General features: G+C 35.7%; 1 protein-coding gene and 1 pseudogene across 3 annotated transcripts in view; both read left to right on the top strand.

Moving 5' to 3' along the window:
• Positions 1-6,122: 6,122 nt before the first annotated feature.
• The window catches only part of NAA35 (N(alpha)-acetyltransferase 35, NatC auxiliary subunit), a 66,468-nt gene continuing 50,619 nt past the window's right edge, over positions 6,123-21,971 (top strand). The window contains exons 1-5 of one of the 3 annotated variants that reach the window (XM_006916080.3): positions 6,123-6,245; positions 7,125-7,253; positions 17,344-17,377; positions 19,080-19,194; positions 20,337-20,411. In XM_006916080.3, coding sequence (XP_006916142.1) covers positions 7,130-7,253; positions 17,344-17,377; positions 19,080-19,194; positions 20,337-20,411 — 348 coding nt within the window. In that variant the 5' untranslated portion in view covers positions 6,123-6,245; positions 7,125-7,129. Of the gene's footprint in view, positions 6,246-6,275; positions 6,413-7,110; positions 7,254-17,343; positions 17,378-19,079; positions 19,195-20,336; positions 20,412-21,971 lie in introns of those variants that run through there. The other 2 variants (XM_025049735.1, XM_015592639.2) reach the window with 2 other exon arrangements.
• Positions 19,311-19,429, top strand: LOC112483164 (annotated as a pseudogene).

Here is a 21,971-nt window from a genome sequence, read left to right as displayed (position 1 = left end):
TGCAGAATCTAAGAAACAAAAAGAATAAACTAATTGAAAACTGACTCACAAATACAGAGGACAATCTGGTGACTGCCAGAGGGGAGGGATGTTGGGTGCCTGGGAAAAAGAGGTGAAGGGTTAAAGAAGCACAAATTAGTAGTTGAGAGATGGTCATGGGGATAGGGATAGGGCGTAGGGAATATAGTCAGCAGTAATGTAATGGCTACGTGTACAGCCAGATGGGTGACAGAGTAATTGGGGGGATTGTTTCATAAACTATATAAATGTCTAACCAATGTACTATATACTTGAAATTAATAATAAAATAAAATAAAATGCACATAAAAACAATATGCCCAGAAGGACCCACTTTTAATTTTAATAAATAAAACAAAATAAAAGCATATGTGTATATTAATAGAAAAATGAATAAAGGTCTTGAATATACTTGAACAAAGGTTTTCTCTTAGCCTAGAATTATGGGTGATTTTTATATTTTGACTTACATGCATGGGTAATTTTTTATATTGGTTTTATAATAAATATACCTACAGGTTATTGTAGTAAAAGTTTAATAAACATTAAAAAAGAATTTAGGTCACTGAACAGTAGTAATTGAAAGAATAAAGAAATACTGAGAAACGATTTATGAATAAGATAAGGTAAGATAATTCTAAATTTCCCAATTTACTTTGCAGTTTCTGCACCAACATGTTTTATTTTGTAGCAACATATTTGTTGCAATGTTTCGTATTACTCATTGCTGAGACTATGGTAATACAGCAGAGCAAAGATCATTTTCTCCTCCAGGGAGATAAAGCCATGAGGGACAGACATTTGGCCATCAATTTCTTTCCTAAAGAAAACTTTTATTATGAAAAAATAAACATATTCTCTCTACAAAAGTAGAGAGAATAATATAATGAACTCTTACATCCATCACCATCTTCCTCAGTTATCAACAAATCTTATTCTATCCGTTTACCTCCAACCCCACTGGATGATTTTGAAGAAAATACCAGATATCACTTATAAATATTTCAGTATGGATCTCTTAAAAAAAATAGATTGTTTTAAAAAAAAAAACACATTACTACGATACCATTATACTACCAAAAACTAATTTCTTAACATCAAATATCCAGCCAGTAATCAAATTTGCTCAATAGTTTCAAATTGTTTATGGTGTTAAGATCAATTAGGATCTAAATCAGTTAGGTCACTTAGTATCTAAAATTTATCTCATTCATAAATTGTTTCTCAGTATTTCTTTATTCTTTCAATTTCTTCTCTACTTCATTAATTTCATATTTTATCTGCAATTGGTTGATAATGTCTGTTATGCTCACTTCCCTTTTGATAGAAGTTTAAGTTTCAATATGTTTTAGACAACTTATTAATGGAATGTAAGAAATCTACATATGTAGTTAATCTTTTTTTAGTAAAAAAATATATTTTTGATAGGTACCAGAAAACTGCTTGAAAATCACTCATAAAAAAGAATTTTAAAAAGATTTTTTACAAAGAAAACAATGTTATAAGTTGTGTTAAAGGGATAAGTGGGAGTTAACATCTCTCTTAGCTTCAGTGAACCACTCTCCTGGTTTTTCTCCTGCTTGTGTATTCTCATTCTTTCACTGGGTCCTCTTCCTTTACCTGATTTCTAAAGTTTTGGGTTCCTCAGGACTCAGTTTTGAGTCCACTTCTCTCTTGACACCATTTTCTTATGGAATGTCAATAATGCCCATGGTTACAAATGGCATCTTTGTTGATAAACTTGACTAAAAAATACCTTCACATAGCAAATGGAAACAAAACAACCAAAAAGGAAGTAAAAAGACAAATGACACACTGGCTTAAAGAAACTGCATCTTAAATCACAAAAAATTAATACACAGAGTTTCTTAAAAGTAAAAAATAACCAATAATCCTATAGAAAAATGGGTTAGAGATAAGAGCAGACAAATCACAGGAAAAGACGCAAATTATCCTTTAAAAAAGTTTTTCAAAAAACAAATGATCTAATCAAAAAATAAGCAGAGGACCTGAACAGACGCTTCTCTCTAGAGGACATACAAATGGCCAACAAATATATGAAAATATGCTCAACATTGCTAGCTATTGGGGAAATGCAAATCAAAACCACGATGAGATACCATCTCACACCTGTTAGAATAGCTATAATCAACAGCATAAGTAATAAATGTTAGAGAGGATGCGGAGGAATAGGAACCCCTATACACTGCTGGTGAGACTGCAAATTGGTACAGCATAGAGGTTCCTCAAAAAACTAAGAATTGATCTACCATATAATCCAGCAATTCCTCTACCTGGTATTTGCCCCAAAGACTTGAAAACTAATATCCAAAAAGATATTTGCACACCGATGTTCATAGCAGCATTATTCACAGGGGCCAGGACATGGAAGCAACTGAAGTGTCCTATGATAGATGATTGGCTAAAGAAGCTGTGGTACATATATACAATGGAATATTACTCAGCCATAAGAAGAGACGAAATACTGCTATTTGCCGTAACATGGATGGACCTTGAGATAATCATGCTAAGCGAAATAAGCCAGACAGAAAAAGTTGAAACTCATATGCTATCACTTATATGTGGGATATAAACCTAAAAGCAACAAATGAGCAGGATAGACAGAGACTCATGGACATGGACTAGAGGCTAGTGGTTACTAGTGGGGCGAGGGAGGAGGGAGAAGTACACAGGGTAAAGGGGGTTAAATATAGGGTTTAGGGGGAGGGTGAAGTGTGTAAAGGGGATGAAATATATGGTAGCTGAAGGAAACTGGACTTTGGGTGGTAAACACACAATAGAATATACAGATGTCAAATGATAATGTACACTTGAAAATTATATAATTGTATTAACCAAAGTTACCCCAATAAACTTAATTTAAAAAAAAGATGTTCTACCTCATTTATTCATGATAAGAGAATACACATTAAAACTACACAATGATACCATTTTTATCACTTACCAGGTTGGCAAAATTCCAAAACTTGGACCACATACTGTATTGATGAAGTTATAGGAAAGTGAGCACTCATATGTTGCTGGTGGAAATATGAAATAGGAACAAAGTTATAAAAGGGAATTTACCAATAGCAAAAATACATATGCATGTATACTTAGACACCAAATTCTGCTTTTAAGAATTTAGCCCAAAGATCACAGGCAAAACTATGAAAAGGCACATGCACACAGCTATTCATGGTAGCACTATTTATAATGGTAAGCCTTGAAAACAACCTAAATGTCCATCAACAGCAGACTGGTTGAATAAATTATGGTACACTCACTCAGTGGAGTAGGGTGAATAACTTAAAATGGTCAATTCAGAACACAGCCATACAAGGGGAAAAAAGATATGTAATAAATATACACGTCTTATTACTTTAACCAAAAATGAAAAATAGATGTTTATTTGAAATTACATATTGTATATTTAATTGTTATTTAAATGCAGTTATTTAAACAATAGAAATAGTTAACAGTGATAATTATTAGTAAAAGCAACTAATGAAAAATATGTGTGAGAAAAATATAACTATATTTATAATGATATATTATGAACAGTGTACAGAGGACAATTATATATTGTCTTCTAATACAGGAGTTTAACTTTTTTATAACTTTACTGGATTACTGCGTATTCTTAAGACACACATGTAAGATTTTTTTAAAAGATAATGTAAAAACATTGAAGTAAATTGAAATTACCTATACTTAATAAAAAAAAAAATGGTTCTTTCCATCACATGATACAGTAGGATATCTTCCTATTTCCTTTTCTGAAAGCATTTCTCTGAACTGTCTGCAGCTTTTAGGATATACTTAATTTCTTTATGTAGTGGTAAAACTGAATACAGTCAAATGTAAAATTCACTTCGACAGCTGGTTTTATCAAACCCATGTTACAGTAGTTTCTGGTGTCAGTACTGTATGATGACAACAAGCTAAATTTCCTCTCAAGTGTTTAAGCATGGAATACTTAAAATTTTACTAGTCAAGATTTAGACTCCTGTAAATTAGTTTCCAGCTCTTCAAAAGTATCCATCAACTATGTATCTATACAGGCTTGTTTAGGGAGACCAACTATTTGTCAATCAATTCCTGTGCATTCATTTATTCATCAGGTAGTCTATCTAATGTCTAAAATGTCCATCATTTTCAACACTATGAAGCATATAGGATGTCAGACATTAAACTCTCTTTCTCAAGGAAAAGGGTTTCTATAGCAGGTTATTAGAATTTGTGAAAATTCCAATTTTAAATAAATTACAATTTTAGTAAAAAAATTAATAAAAACCTGCTTCACTTGACTGCCTTATTCAAGTGATTTCTTTCTTCCTTCTTCCCTTTCTTCTTTTTTCTTCATCTTTTTCTCCTTTTGCTATATTGGTTTCTGTCATAATCTACACATAATACTTAATACCTTAGACACAGTCATTCCATCCTTTTCTAGATTTTGTAAAGATTATCAAATGGTTTTCGAGAAACAATATAAATTTCTGTTGTAATTCTTTTCCACATTGTCATTAGTGTATTTAGTGAGTACCTACCATATGCCAATCACTGCCCTAAATGCTGGGGATACAGGTTCAATCGAAATAGTTCCTGCTCTTAGGAAAATTATTTTGTGAGACATAAAGATGTATTTTTTATATTTTTAAAATTAATGTTATTGAGGTTTGACTTGCAAACAATAAAATGCACACATTGTAAGTGTATATTTCAATAAAACGTTATGAATGTACTCACCCATATAACTATCACCATAAACAAGATACAGAACATTTCCATCCTTAGATCACCTAGCTCTATCCTTCCTTGACTCCCCACTCCAGCCTCCAGCAGTCACTATTTTCTAGCAGTGCAGTTTAGATTTGTCTTTTTTAGTTCCATATAAATAAAATCATACTTTCAATCACACTTTTCCTCTGCTCAACAGAACTTTTTTGAGACTCGTGGTTTTGCATACCAAGTAGTTCATCCTTGTTCATTGAAAATTACTTTTCATTATATTATATGGATATGCTCCAAGTTCTTTACCTATTCACCAGCTGAACATTTGGGTTGTTCCCAGTTTTTGACAATTAACAACAAAGCTATTGGACGTGGTTCCATAGCATAGCAGTTAGCACATCCGCTTTACATGCAGAAGGTCCTGGGTTTGTGCCCCAGTGGAGCCACGGTCCATGGTCTTTGGCCATGCCACCCTGAAACAAGCCCCATGTCTGATCGCGAAAGCTAAGCAGGGTGGGGCCTGGTTAGTACTTTGATGGGAGACCACCTAGGAAGACCTGGTGCTGTAGGCATAAATAATAATAAATAATTTTTAAAAATCTATGAAAATTAATGTACACTTTAATTCCTAAGGAAACACCTAGAAGTAAAATTGCTGGATCATATAAATGCATTATTAACTTTACAGTAAAAGACAAGTTGTTTACCAAAGTGGTTGGAACCATTTTGCATTCCCATCAGAAATACGAGAGGTCCAGGTGCTTCACATCCTAGTCAACATTTGGTATCCTCTTTTAAATTTTAATGGGTATGTAATGGTAAAGATGCATTTCTTACCTGCGCCAGTCTACTTAGTAACTCCACTTTAAAACTAATCGTTTTATTAATAATTTTTTTTTAAAATCTAAAACATTTAAGAGTTTGGTAGAAAATGGCTGGTTTGACAATGCAGATAATTTGTTTCTAACTTTTTCTCACGAAATCCCCACGCACTCTCCAGTAAACATAAATCTGGTGTTAGGCAGCTCTAGATAGGTAGAGAGCTCTAGGAGCCTGGCTCTTCATTCAGGACTATAACTTCTAGAGTCTACACTTACTTCCATTGTTTCCTTGAACCCTCACGTCACATTTCTAAGAATTTCCCAGGGAGCCGCGCGGGGCGGGCTCTACAATCCCCGAGGCTCCGCCCCTTACTGGGATCCGCCCACTACCCCAGGACGCGGCCCGAGTCTGCAAAAGGAAGAGAGCTTCCGGTCTCGCGATTGGCTTTCCTCCCGCGAGAAGAAAAGACGGCTGCCATCGGCCCAACGTTGGCGGAGGCGAGGGAAGGGGTGTGGCCGGGGAGTGTGAGTCCCCCGGAGTGAGGGAGAGGGGGCGGGGTCGCGCGCGCACCGGGCGTACGCATGCGCGCACGCTGCCGGTCGGACTGAGCTGATAGGGGAGGGGGCGGCGGCGGCGGCTAAGGAGGCGTCGTTTTTTCCGTGGTTTGGAAGGTGCGTGGCGGCGCGGTTGGCCATGGGAGAAGTGGGTAGGGACCGCCCGTGTGGAGCCATTGATACTCCCTCTTTTCTGGCTCTGAAGGCTTCAGCCCCCCGCGCGTGTGGCGGACCCTAGGGACGTCAGGTCACCCTGCGGCCCCGGCCCTCCTGCCGCGCTTCAGGTAGGAGCCTCGGGCTCCTGAGTGCCCTCTGCCCGCCAAGGCCCTCGCCTTGACCGATGTTACCGGGGCGACGACCCGCACCCAGCGTGCCCACCCTCTCGCTCGACAACAGTCTTGTCCTTGCTTTCGCGCCCTGTGGAGCCGGGAACAGGGCCGGGTCGGTCGGCCAGGGTGGGACCCCGCCTCAGGTGCGCTCCGGCTCTGGGCCTGGCGGGTGGGACCCTGCAGTGCGCTCCCGCACGCCGTGCCCCTCGGCGAGGCTGTGCTGGGGTCCTGCCCAGTCTGAGACAGGTTGGCCCAGCAAGCTCCTGGCAGGTGAGGGACCACTTTGACTTGAGTAGTTGGCTGCATGGAGTACTGAAGAGTGCCTTGGTCACTTGTGGCCTCTGTTGAAAGTTGGAATCTCTGGAGTTGGTTTTGTTTGGGCCAGTGGTGAGGTGTTTTGTCATTTTTCTTAAATAGTGGGATGGCAGACTCTTTATGAGCTCTAATGGGTGGTGGGCTAAATAAGTAAATAAGCAGCAGTAGTGTTACATTAAAGTGAGATTTAATTGCAGTAAGGTATGTTTTTCCAGTACGAGCCTCAGACTCGGAAGAGTTCTGCTTAAACAGTTCAGTAAGATTTTCATCCAGCGCTTGAACACACTTGGTTTGCAAATACCCTTGCCCTGAAATGTACATCCTCTATTTTACACCAGTATTAATTTTATAGGCATAATGGTTATGAAAGCTTCTGTAGAAGACGATGATTCAGGATGGGAGCTCAGTATACCAGAAAAGATGGAAAAAAGTAATACAAACTGGGTGGACATAACCCAAGATTTTGAAGAAGCTTGTCGAGGTGAGTTTGAATATTTGGATTAGGAGTTCAAAGTCTGGGAAAAGATAAAATAAAATCTTGATTGTGATTTCTGAACTGTCTCAATAAATTAAATCAATAGGTAAGTGTGGTTTATTGAGTTTATTAACCATATTTATTCATTCTCTACCCTCTAATTTTAACTTTCATTTAAAGCCAGGATATATGAAATATAGCATTAAATACAAATGTTGAGGCAATTTCTTCTATTAAATTTTCCAACTTTAAAGATTAGAGAGTACATAGCAATAATTTTAAATTGTGGAACCAGGAATTCTGTTGACCTAAAGATGGTTATATTATTGTATATTTAGGATTCGAAAATGATCAGATTATGCGACTCTGCTTGAGATCCTCTAGTGGCTTCTTGTTGCACATGGAATAAAGTCCAAACTTATTCTCCAAGTCCTTTATGATCTAGTTTCTGCCTACCACTCAGACTTCATTTTCTTACCACTGACCCACTAGGCTCCCTGTGTTCCTCACGAGTCCTTCCTATCTCATTAAACACTCCAAGGTGCATATTTTGTTTACTCTATCTTAAATTGCTTTGCCCCTAGGTCTTCACAAAGCTCTCTCCTTCCTGACCATTTAAATGTTACCTCTCCAGAGAGGACTTGTCAGAACAACCAGTCTAAACAGAGTCACCCCCTCATTTTCTTCTTTTTAACTCCAGTTCAGTTGAATCACCCTGCTTATTTTCTTCATAGCACTTATCTATTGTCAGAAATCATCATTTTCAATTATTTCTTTTTTATTGTCAGTTTCACCCACTGAAATGTAAGCTTTGAGTGCAGAGATCTTATCAGTTACCTTAGCATGCAGAACATTTCCTGGCACATAGTAAGTGTGATAAATGATTGGAGAAATGAACACGTTTGTTGGTTTGAGGTGAGAGTCTTAGCAAGGGGGAGATTGAAGAGGAAGGAACAAATGATAGAGTGAGAGCTTGAACTTTTAGAGAGGATGGGATCAAGAACATGATAAAGAAATTAACTCAGGGGAAAAGAATAGGGACATACTGAGACTGGAGAAACAGGTTAGGATGGTGAAGATACAAGTATATTTTTAAGTAGATAGGGAAAAATGGTGGAGGGATTCTACCTTGATGGCTTCTATTTTCTTAGTGAACAAGAAGGTTAGGTCTTTGGTGATGGTGAGGTACAGTATATTTAGACTAGTGCTGTTAAGGAGCGGAATAAAGACTTGGAGCAGCTTCAAGTGGAAAGAGCCAGTTGAAGGAAAGCAGAATGATAAATCATGTGCCTATCCTTCTATTCTTTTAAAGTACATGTCCAATTAAAGTATGCCTAAGTGAGATAGTGGAAGAAACATCAGTCTGGGAGTTGGGTGACTGCCCATTTTATGTCTGTTTAAGAGAGAGAGAAAGAAGTATAAGTTGCAGTGTAGTTTTTGTGCTCAGAGATCTTAGACTATTAAGTGGATCATACCTATCATCTTGCCCTGATTTTAAGTGATCTGTATGAGAAGGCTGTCATTATGAACCTAAATAAGAAAGGTTTTATGGCTTGAGTTAGGCCTTAAAGAATGGTCGAGTTTCTCTTAAGTAAATGTGAGACAATTATTCTAGACCGAGATGAACCATCAGAGCCAGAATAAATTCATTGAGAGTTGTATATTTGAGGAACAGTGAATACTTCTTCCTTCTCCATGGAAAAAGTTTAGAGTAGGAGATAGGATTTAATCTCTGCTTCATTGTGGATTGAGAGAGGCTGGCATGTCATTTTGTTGTCAACATCAAACAATCCTATTAACTTCCATAATTAGCACTTGCACTGTTTCAGGTGGCACAAATGTGGAGTATACTTCTTGAGATTAAAAAGTGGATATAGAATTTTTCCTTTACGTGTAGATTTAGGACTAAAGGATTTTGGCAGCTCTTGAACTTGTGGTTATTAATAATTTGTTTTCCTCTGTTGAAATAATCAGATTCATTGCCTAGATTATAGTTTAGGTTTCTGTTCTAGCAACTTTCTGAAAACTAAATTTAAAATAGAACTCATTGCATCTTTTTCTTTAACTATTACAGTGGTTTCTCTTCAGTGACAGTGTAATGGCATTTGGGTAGACTTTAGTGATTTGGTGCAGGTATGGTAAAATAATCTGCATATGGATGGCAATATTTTTTCATACACATTTCTATTTATTCTTTTAGTGGCTCTTCAAAGTACTCTGGATCAAATTCTGATTTTTATCATTTATTTTCTACTATGCAGATGGCACACATTCCCCTCCACGCTTCCTATAACCAAGTTTTTTTCTTTGCAAATTATTTTGAATGTGTGGCGCCATCACTGTTATTTTGCCTGATATGTAATATATCATTTATCTAAAGGACACCTCTGAACTTTGCTTCTCTAGGAAACCTTGCTTAATTAAAACCATCTCATTTTGCTCCTGTAAAATAGTCTCTGTGCTTCATATTCCATTTGGTTGTCTATATTTAGGTACTTCCTGAATTACTAACCCACAGTTTAGAATTTTCATTTAAACATAAATGATCATAAAATATACACAGCTCCTTCTTCCACCTGCCAGATTCCCTTCTTCCACATGCTCCCAGGATAGCCAACAACCCCTCCTAAACACCATTAAGTGTCTAGAACTCAGAGGTGATCCAAGGTCAGCTAGCACTGCTTCCATTATTTTTAAGCTCTAGTCAAGGAGGATATGGACCCTTCCTCTTATCGCATTTTCTTCTCTAATGGCTTAGTTCATTCTTCCTTAGTCAGTCTTTATTACAGGTACCATTGTTTAAGACCCCCATATACATCCAGTTTCTTCAGCTCTTACCCAGTACTTTTGGAAAACTTTTATTCTCTTCCTTCTTTTGAAATCTAGGTTGCTTAAGCTTCTTATTTCTCTTCCTTTCTCTTTTGTCTTCTCTCACCCAGAACTTTTATATATATTAATACAAATATATATATTTGTTTTAAGAATAAATGAATATTATAAGGCCATGTTTCTTCAAACCAGAAAATATCTGGATCTTGGACTTTAGAAATTTGAGAATCACTGCATTACATTAAATGCTGTCATTTTGGGTGACTTCTTGGAATCAGCATAATGATGACCACAGCTTGGGCACTCAAATTGTAGCAATACTTGATTATAACGTTATTATCCAGTTAGTTTTAGAACATGTTTCTGTAATCTTTTTAAAAGATTATCATTGAACTGATTACATAACATTTAACAATTATAGAAGAAGTATAGATTCTTGATAAAACTTTAATGGACTTTTGGTCTTTCATCCCCATCCATGAACACCATTTTTAGAATCATTGTTTTAGGAATTTTCTGTTAGCGCTTTATTCTGAGAAGAGAAAGATGGACAGAAATTGTCCTGGCGAAAGATCTGGGCAACTTGAAAAGTATTTTAAGTGATTATGGTTTTAGAAGTGAAAAGTGTTTCCTTCGTTCCCTGCTGTCAAGAATATTTTCAGTGGTGGGCATGGATTGGGTAGGCAGCTGGTAATTGTGGATCACTGGTGGTAATTTTGGATACGCTGTTAATTGTGGATCACTTTAGATCTATGGTTTTCCACCGGGAGTGATCTTGACCCTCAAGGGACATTTGCCAATGTCTTGAGATGTGTTTGGTTGTCACAGCGAAGGTAGGGAGAGCTACTGGCATCTAGTGGGTACACACCCTAAGGATTCTGCTAATCATCTGATGCACAGGATAGCCCTTATGAAAAAATTATTTTGTTCAAATGTCAGTAGTGCTGCTAGTTCATTTAGATTACTTGTAGAATGTTTAGTTAGCATTTAATGTCTGTGACCCTGGATTCCTCAGGAATGGAACATACAGATGTTGGATGTCTTAACACCTCTAACAACTAGCATTAACATAGAGCAAGCAGTAGAAGGGAATGGGACCTTTGATGTACTTTGAGAGCTCTTCTGCATTGTCAAGTTCAACTTACCAGGTTTTCCCCGAATCTCGTATTGTGTATTCTGCTTTATGTTAGGAGTTTTGGTCAATAGAGAAGGTATCCTCAGAAGTCACCACTTTCCTCCTTTCAGCTGGTTATTTTGCTATTCATGATTCTAGATAGTATGCTTTTATTGCTACTTCTTGATTCCCCCCACTGCCAATTTAGGCATTATCTATGGACTTTCCCTCCAGTTACACTATGGATATACAGATTTTATTCATAGTTGAGCCCACGAGTAAAACTTATTACCTTACCCTTCCTGCACAATTCTTCTGTTTTACACAACTTTTTTTTTACCCAAAAGCTATGTACTTATCATTAATTTTAACTTAGACTTTTTACAAGTTGTCCAAATCTCAAGATATTCATACACATCAGACATTCTATCATAATTATCTCCATTATTATCCTGGCTGCTTAATTTACTCCAATATGGATGTGTTTAGCTCTTTGTACCTAGTGTTATCCTGAGATCTTTTTTCATCATCAGCCTGGGGTTTCTGTTTTCCTCATTGTTTTGACTAGATATCTTTTTTATCTTCCTGAGTAAAGTACATGGGAGATACAATTTGTAGAGGCCCTGGATGTCTGAAAGCGTCTTTATCCTCCCATTTTATTGATAATACATTTTGGTATTTGAGAATTTTAGGACCTTGCCCATCGATGTATTGTTCTGATGTTACTATTAAGAAGCTTGATGACATTCCGATTCCTGAGCTTTCATATGTAACCTTTTATTATCTTCTGTGTGTCCTCCATGTCCAGAATTTTCACAGTGGTTTGCTTTGTTGACAATTCTGGAGCCCTTACACTTTATCTGATCTCCAGTTCTGGGAAACCGTCTTGAATTACTCTACTTCCTCTTTGTTTTCTCTGTATTCTCCTTATAGAGTGTCTTGTTTTGGGGTTATTGAACCTCCTAGGCTGATCTTCTGTGTTTTTCCCCCCTTGTTTTTACTTGCCTTTTTCCATCAAAAGTGCTATGGACTGAATGTTTGGGTCCCCTAAAATCATATATTGAAACCTAATGCCCAGTGTGATGGTTTTAAGTGAGGCCTTTGGTAGATGCTTATGTCATGAAAGTGGAGCTCATGTGAATGAGATTAGTGGTCCTATGAAAGAGATGCCGCAGAGCTCCCTAGTTCCTGCCACCATGTGAGGTTACAACAAAAAGTTGGTTGTCTAGGAAGTGGGCCTTCACCAGACACTGAGTCTGCTAGCAACTTGATCTTGGACTTTCCAGCATCCAGAACCATAAGAAAAAAGTTCATTGATCATAGGCCACCCACTTTATGATATTTTTGTTAGCAGCCTGAATGGACTAAGACTCAACTTTGTCTTCCAAAACTTCTACTGAATTTTCCATTTCTGCTGTAATGTTTTTAATTTCTAAGATTTTTTTCCTCTGAATATTCCTTTTGAAAAAAAAGTAAAGGGTCCTGTTTTTGTTTTCAGAGTTGCACTGTTTTATCTATTTAAGGATAATAGTTCTTTTGAGTTTTTGTTTCCCCATATAGTGTCTTTCCTCCAACTTGCTATTTTGTTTATTTTCTTTGGTTTCTATCTTTACTATTTGGACATTACTTCAGATATCTATGAATCCTTTGTTGCCAGAGTGTAGGGGACAAAAAGCTGATTGGAAGCCCTGAATTTTTGAGTTGGACTCCTCGACTATGAATGTCACTGTCAGGTGATCTGACTTGGCTTTTGTATTGGAGATCTTCTGATGTCAGTTATTTAGCACTGTCTTCTTGGAATGATATATTCTATAGAGAATATTTGTTTCATCTCCTGCCTTGAGATTGAAGATCTAATTGTCTGCCTGTGATATAACAAGCAGGAGAGGAAGTCTAGGGTTTTCAGAACATACTCACTTAATGCTCTCTCTTTCCAATACTGTACCCTGGCCTTCAAATAACCTTATGTGCCTGAGACTTTTTGTTTTATCGTAATCAGAGAAAGCCTTCAATATTATATAGGGTGAAGGAGGAGCAGTTATCCCTGCTTTGTAAATTAGGGCAGGGCTGAGTCCTCCATATTTTAGTCCCCCTTTGTCCCCACTTTCAAAGGTAAAGTGGTAAATCGGGTTGGTTTTTGGCTTTCTCTGCTGCTGGATTTATTTTTCTTGGATTTGCTAAGAAACTATTTGCCTTTCAGTTTCCAAGTTTCCTAGTTTTGTTGTATTATTTTTGCACGTGTTTTTCCTCTTTGGGGTTTACACCTTTCTTTCAAAACATTTTTTTTCTAGTTATTTTAATGAGATTTCAGGAGGGAATTAAAAGTAGGAGCACCTTTACCCAGGGGTAAACTAATTGATCTGTTTAAATATCACTATTATAATGGTGTTGGACTTCAGCTTTATTACAGATTCAGTAGAGCAAGGATCCCTAACTCCCGGGCCGTAGACTGGTACTGGTTGCGTGGCCTTTTAGGAACCAGGCCGCACAGCAGGAAGTGAGCGGCAGGCGAGCTGAGCGAAGCTTCATCTGTATTTGCAGCCTCTCCCCATCGCAAGCATCATCACCTCAGCTCCACTTCAGGTCATCATGCATTAGATTCTCATAGGAGCACTGGTCCCTGGTGCCAAAAGGTTGGGGACCACTGCAATAGAGCCTTCATAGGGACCGAAGCTGGGAACTTAACCATTATTTATAATCTTATATGTCGAAATCTATCGAAAGTTCTATAACACCAGTTTACAAATAACCTCATTTATAAGATGGTAAAATGTGTTTGCATTGTTGCATAGTTGCATGTTTTCTCTGTCCTGTTAGATGACATTTCTTCAGAAGAATGATCATAGTCTTCAAATGCTTAGCACTGCTGCATTCTCAAGCTCCAGTCACAAGTTATGATTCAGTGTTCATTTCCAAGGCAAAGGAAGGATGTTCTCAGATGCCATGAAATTCTATAATTGAAAAATTAAGTTAAATTTTCTCTCACAGCGTATCTATCCACAGCTTATATTATTAGAGGATAAAATAAAAAGGTGGTTTATTGTCAAGATTTTTAAAAAAATTATGAGTCAACTTTTTCTTGTATATATAATTTTTTCCTTTGCTCTGAGTGGTTTAAGCTATATACTATTGTACCTACTTAGAAATTTACATAAAAGTAGAAGTAACTTTATTCAAAATTATTGTTTTAATTTAGTTCAGTGGTTTGGTGTGGTCTGTGATCCCTGGGATCCCCAAGACTTTCATGGGGTGTGCTAGGTCAAAACTGTTTTCATGGTAATAAGACATAAACTTATTTTGACTCATTCTTTTGTTAGTGTACAGTGGAATTTTCAATATTGCATGATGTGTGATGATGTCATTGCTCTGACTGCTAATGATAAATATAAAACATCCTTCTCACTAAATTTTTTTGAAAACTGCTGCCCACTTGGATAAGACCCAAGTAACTTATGTCTGTAGTGCTATCTATACAAGATCATGATTCTATATCCAGTTATTGATTATGCAGTGAGAGTACTGGTACTCTGCTTAGTGAGTAAATTTTAAAGTTTACTGCTTATAGTAAACTAGTGAATGATCTGATAACTAAGGGACCGAAGAAGAGTCATCTAGTTCAACCCTTCATTTTATAGATGAGGAAACCAAGATTTCTAGGTCTGTGGAGTGTTTTTATTTTTAAGTTTGGTGTAGCTCTTTGGTACCCAAATCTATCCTGAGAATATGATAAATTATTACAGCAGTTCTCAGAATTTTTTGGTCTCAGGACCCCATTATGTTAAAAATCACACTCTTCATTATTGTTTGTGTAATACATATGTTCACTATATTAGAATTTAAAACAAATTTAAAAAACACTTATTCACTTGAAAATGTTAATAAACTCATTGCATGTTAACATTTTTACAATGAAAAATATATTTAAAAAAAAAAAACCTTAGAACTTAGTGGAGTTGTTTTATATTTTTGAAAATCTCTTTAATGTTGACATAGTATAGGGCACCTGAATTCCACGTCTGCTTCTGTATTCAGTCTGTTCCTGCATGTTATTTTGGTTGAAGTATATGAAGTAATTCTGACCTCAGTAAATATGTAGTTGAAAAGTGGATGAAACTTTTCAGATAATTAAGAATATTCTTTGATACTACACTAAAACTTTACATGCAATTTCTTAAAGATTAGTTATAATGTGGAGTTGGAAGCCATATCAGTGGACTTTTCATGCTCTGTTACATTGGTCTATCTTAAACTTTGAATGGATCTTTTATCAATGCCTAATTTTATAACGTGTTGCCAGTTGCAAAATATAAGTATTAGAAAGCTGTCAGGCTCACAGTTGGCAGATACATGTTTTCCAAAATCTCAGTTTTTTCTTGAAACCTCAAATTTTATCATTGGCAACGTTGTCAGTTTTTTTTTCCTTAAAGCGACAAACATTTATGTTTAAGAAAATGCCATATTCTCTAGTATAAGTAACTATAGTTTGTCAGTTGTTCTTTCAAGTAAAAATGGTGATAATTGTGCAAAAGCTTTTCCTCAGGACAGCCTCTTACTCTGGTATGCAGTGGAAGTTAATGTATACTTCCCATTTGTCAAATAGAATATTAAAAAGACATATACTCAAAGATTGAGATTTAATAAGATAAATCAGAGCCAGCACTAAGGTGAAACAAATAAGGCACCTAGAGTACAAAATTTAAAGAAACACTATCTGAAAGCAAGTGCCTCCTTAAATTTTGTACTGTGGATTCCTCAGTTGCTCACCCTAGTGCTGCCTCTGAGATTAATAATTTTTACATTCATCAAGGACTTCTTAGGTGAAATTTTAAAAATATTTTTGTCTTTTTTAACTGCAAATGTGTGGAGTTGAAGAATATACTATTTAGCATGAGGCCACTGTCTTGATTTGTGCTGAAGCTACAGCAGGTTTTTCCTCTTTACATTATTGCTTTTGCATTATCAGTGCAAATGTCAACACAATGAAAAAGACAAAGAATGTTTTAGTCTTACTACAAACATAATTTTAAAGTCTCAGACTCCGGGGTTCCCAAACCATCTTTGAGAATTGCAGTATATTCTGTTATGCTTTAATGTAGTATTTTGACCTATTCTTCTCATTGATTTATCTGTTTTGGTACATGGAACTGTTAAAAATGATTGTTATTTAACTTATGATTAGCTAGGATGATGGGTAAAGTTCTGGAAACTGCTTTTTATACCTTCCACAGGATTTGACCATTAATGTCTAAGCTACTTGAAATGTTAAAGTAGTGCTTTTCACCTTATCTTCATATTGAAATTACCTGGACTGCTTTAAAACCTTTGCATAGATCCCACGCCTTAGAATTTAGTTGATTTGGGATGCTGCTTCGACTTTGAAAATTTTAAGTTTCCCAGTTAATATTAATATGCAGCCAAGGTTGAGAACTGCTTTGTAGGAGGTGAACACTGCTTTGATTAGCTGTTTACGCATGTTTTATATATTATCGAAATAAAATATAATTTAAAAAAATAGTTTTGATACTGTATCTGGAACAAAAAGATTAGATTATGACACCAAGTGGTTTACAAACAGCTTGAGAAGTAGCAATCAATTCTATGGAAAAGTTTATTTAGAGGAAAATTTACTAGTGATTTTTTTTTTTTTATTTAAATGAAGTTGGTAATTCTGATTGGATCATGTGGCCCATGATGGGCCACTTGTTAATTCTCAAAAGTTCAATATGTGGTTAGTATCTAAATATTCACTGTGTAGAACAGGGGTCCACAACCCTTGGGCTGCAGACTGGTACTGGTCCGTGGCTTGTTAGGAAGTGGGCCACACAGCAGGAGGTGAGCTGAGCCTTGAAGCTTCATCTGTATTTGCAGCCCGTTCCCAGCACTAGCATCACCGCCGCAGCTCCACCTCAGATCATCAGGCACTAGCTTCTCGGGAGCTCCAGTTCCTGGTGCCAAAAAGGTTGGGGACCGGCAGTAGAAGGTATTATATTAGAAATTGAGTAGAAATAATATAACCGTTTCTTAAAAAATGAAGTTAGAAGGAATGCAAGCATATTTTTCAGGTGCTAATATTTTGTTTCATTTTTTCTTAACATTAAAAATTAAATGCAGATATTGTATTGTTCAAAGGATTTTTCTCTTTGTTTCTTTTAGAATTAAAGTTGGGAGAACTGCTTCATGATAAGCTGTAAGTATTTCTGTCCTTTGAAATAGTGTGGTGTGATATTTCCATCTGTTTTTTCTCATGTGCAGTAGTGTTGCTTGAAGTCTGATTATTTCACCTTTCAAAGCTGTAAAAAATAATAGTACTTATAAATATATTTTTAACCTTGGTGAGCAGTTTTGGGGCCAGTGACCCTAGTTGTGATATGAAATGTTTGTTTGTGACTTATGGTCCTTTCCTTGAGGGTAAATATACAGGATGTGGAATTCTTAAAGAAAAGATATCTGTAGTATGTCATATGTGATAGGCTGGTTGATGACCAGAGATAGGTGACTAAGCACCTGGGTTAAAGTAGATTGAGAATCCCTGGGAAGATAAAATAAAGGGAAGTGCTTAATTATATTTTTACTCCCATTGATAGCTTCAGTTCCCATACTGCTATACTCAGGCTCAGTTTTCAGGGTTAGGAATATGAAATTTTAAATTAGCAGACAGGATTGGACATTTGGGGTGGGGGAGTAGAACCTGAAATTTAGTTCTTCTCAAACTTTAGTGTGCATCAGAATCATCTGAAGGATTTTTTAAAATGCAGATTGCTAGGCCTAACCCCTTATTTAGTAGGTCTGATGTGAGACCTCAGAAGTTGCATTTTTAACAAGTTCCCAAGTGAGATTGATGCTGCTGATCCAGGTATCACACTTTCAGAACCATCCTTTTGATGCCGAGGCATTTTTAGGAAGGATATAATGAAATCACAAGCTAATGCAGGAAAGCTATGAGAGAGCACAGTTAAAAAGACCTAGCCCTCTTTTATTTCCCCAAGGTTTTAGTTTCAGCCCAGAGAATAGCAGCCTACCCTGACCATCTATTAAAGTTCTATCTTTCCAATTCATATCTTCTTTAGCTATCTTTTCTCCCTGGCATGTACAGTCTTCTGACATACTGTGTAACTTACTTACCCTTATGGCTTATTGTCTCTTTCCTTCCACTAGAACATAAGCTTCATGAAGCAGGCAAATTTGTTTTGCTTACTCATGTATCCCAAGTACCTAGCATATAGTAGGCACTCAGTAAGTATTTGTTGAATGAATTAAATAGCTACCTACAAACTTACTTTTAGGCTTTTCTTCTTCCTCTCTCATTTCTTGAGGCATATCTCAGTTAATGGTACACTTAATCTGTCCACTGTGTCGCAACTATCTGCTTTTATGGCTAATAAGCCACAAATACCAGACCATCAGGATTTCTGCATTACTTTCCATCATGTACTTGCCAAAACTTTGGGCATTGTAGAGTGTAATGTGGTAGATTGTTGGATTTTCACAATATAAAGAAAATGAAAAAATCTAAAAGTTACATTTGATAATGATTATTCTGAGCATGACTTTCTGAATATTAAATAGAGAAACTTAAAGACGGCAAAGTACAATCTATTATAGATCAGTTAATCCCCTTTGTCCAAAAATTTCTAACACACAACCTTGTTGAAGGTAGCACCAAAATCTTTTGTTTTCCACAATGCATGTAAAATAATTTCAGTCACAAGTACATGGAAAAATTGTTAAGTTAAAAGAAAGTTATTTAATTGAAGTAGAAGTGTTAGCAAGTTGGAAGGACTTACAGAGAATACTGTAGTTATTTGAAATATGATTTTATACCATTGTGGGAATCTGGATAAGCTGACTAATTCAGAAACAATTTGTGAGGTCCATTTTTTTATTTGCAGGTTTGGTCTTTTTGAAGCCATGTCTGCCATTGAAATGATGGATCCCAAGATGGATGCTGGCATGATTGGAAATCAAGTTAATCGAAAAGTTCTCAATTTTGAACAAGCTATCAAGGTAGTCAGCATTGTGCTTTTTGTGTTTTCTTTTATCATTTGTTATTTATATTATAACATTCTGATTAATAATGGAAATCAAACTTAATACATTAACTTAAAGTTTAGTTATTTTCTGTCTATGGCCATGCCATCCTGAACAAGCCCAATCCCGTCTGATCTCGGAAGCTAACCAGGGTTGGGCCTGGTTAGTACTTGGATGGGAGACCACCTAGAAAGACTAGGTGCTTTAGGCGTAAAAAATAAATAAGGGATTGTAAGCTGACAAGGTCTTTGCAATCTGTGAGGTCAACCAAGAGTTGCCTCACCTAAAAAAGAAATAAAAAAATAAAGTTTAGTTATTTTCTAAAAGTATCTCAGGTATATAAACAAGAATTAGTTATAACCTTTACATATCTCTTTCTATTGAAATCTGAAAATTTATTATATTAGGTCTTCATGAAAAGGTTGCTCTAAATTTGTGTGTGTGTGTACATTTTTAAAATTGGATTTTGAAAACATTTAAGTATGTATTCAAATACCAGGGAAATTAGATATATTCAGATACCAGTATAATTGGCTTAGGGATTAAATTTTATGTATTAATATATTAAGTATGCTTGTAGTAGCGAATTTGAAATTTGCTCATTGAGAATTGATTTAGAAATTCATTGAAAGTTGCCAGAGTTTAATTTTGCCTATTTTATGAAGAAAGATTTGCTAAGTAAATGGATATTGTAAACAAAATTTACAAGTAGTATAGTTACTCAAGGGAAGTATTTTTTTTAAATGTTTATTTTATTCTTTGTAAATTTCTGTTCTTTAAAATGATTCATATTCATTCTTAAAACTAATTCACACTGTGCTTTTAAAATACCTGTTGGTTTGGCTTTTCATTTCTTTATAAAAGCCTTTATTCTGTTCAAATGAGAGGCTTTGATTTTTTCTTAAGATACACTATTTTTAAGAATACAGATTTAATTTGGCATCTTAGTTTTATCAGATGACGAGATAGAGATTTCCTGGAATTGCTGTTTTTAAATATTTAATTTTTGAAAGCCAAAATTCTACTGTAGATAGGTTCACTATAACATTTGCAAAATGCTACTCTACATAAATTTTTTAAAACTTTTGCTTATATGTCATATTTCCCCTTCTTTTTAGGATGGCACCATTAAAATTAAAGACCTCACTTTGCCTGAATTGATAGGGATAATGGATACATGTTTTTGCTGTTTGGTAAGAGTTAAAATAACACTGTTGGTTAATTTAAAAATTATGACTTATATGTGAATTTTTAAATTTAAAAGTATACACTCCAATGTTGAGTATGATACATATATAATGCTTAGCCTAGTAAAATTAGTGGGCCAAGTTATGCTATAGGAAACAGCGTTATATCTTCTCATCTGGGTGATTGTAGGTTCTCATTTTCTGGGTAAGGGGGTTATTTTCTTCCTAGTGAAGATAATAATATGGCCATCACTCTCAGTTCCCACTTCATTCTCAAGATACCAGGGAAACAAATCTGTAATTGGAAGTTTCCATAAATAAGCATAGAATTGAAACAAAGAATTTTGGATTGCCTTTGGAGAGATATTTTTCTTAATCTAGGGTAGATTGTAGTAAACTGGCCATCTTTTTGAAAATGAAGAAAACTTTTTAGTGCTTTCTGTGCGGTAGATAGGTTGTCTTCCGTATGCAGTGTTGGTTAATTGAGGGAAAATACTCATTTGTATTGCCTTTTTTTTCTTTTTTGCTTTTTTCCTGACTGCCCCTTTCTTTTTAAACTTTTAAATCATTGTCCTTAAAAATATGTAAAATTTATTCATTTAATCATTTAGTAAGCATTGATTGCTAGTATATTTGAAGTACTCTATTAGGGATTTTACGTGTATATTTTTCATTTAGTTCTTAAATCAGCTCTATTCGATATATGGTATCTTATCATTTGTCTAGGATTACATTGCTAGGAACGGGCATAGCCAGAATCCTAATCCTGATCCTTCTTCCTCCAAAGTTTCAAAGATATTGTTATTACACTTTAGCAGTTTACAGTCCTAGTAGAATAGGACAAACAGAGGCTAGAGGGAGGATTTTTGCCAAAGCTGAAGAACCATTGTATGAGACTCTAGAGATTGTATCTGAGAATTTGGCCTTTAATAGACACATAGTTTTTAGTCTAGAAAGTCTTCTGCACGCTGGTTATACAAAACACATACCTTAATTGTAGTAATTTTTATGTGCATTTCTCATTTTGTAATTCTTGCTCTATTGCAGAATTCTTGGACTTAGTATAAAATGTAACTATATAAATTTGGGCAAAATTATTTGCACCCTCAGATTTTTCTTTTTTTTTTTTTTAATATGTAAAAGTTGAAAGATACCTCTCTCCTCGAGGTGTTAGGAAAAATGAGATAAGATATGTGAAAATACTTAGCATAGCACTTGGGACATAATTACTCAATTTTGGCTGCTATAGATATTCTCAGGTTTTAGCACATGGTACCTGGCCTGTTGTAGCTACTCAATAAAATAGTGTTGAATGATTATTTTCATGTTTTAGCAAGATTCCTCTGGTTGAGAGTATTAAAGATGGGAGGCGATAAAATCATTGTATAGTTTCTTGCAGTAATCTAAGTGAGATGTGTTGCTCTTCACTGGGTTGGTGGTAGTGAAGATAAAAAATAGAGTTGAATGAATGGCTGGGATGTCTAGTTAGTTCTGAAATTGTAAATTCCGTAGTTGATGGATTTTTTTTGACCACATGTAGAATTGATTCCTTTTGGATGCTATATA

Source organism: Pteropus alecto, unplaced genomic scaffold (assembly GCF_000325575.1).
Source record: "Pteropus alecto unplaced genomic scaffold, ASM32557v1 scaffold206, whole genome shotgun sequence".
NCBI lineage: Eukaryota > Metazoa > Chordata > Mammalia > Chiroptera > Pteropodidae > Pteropus > Pteropus alecto.
The sequence above is the reverse complement of the archived record's forward strand: the minus strand, read 5'-3'. Positions and strand labels throughout refer to the sequence as shown.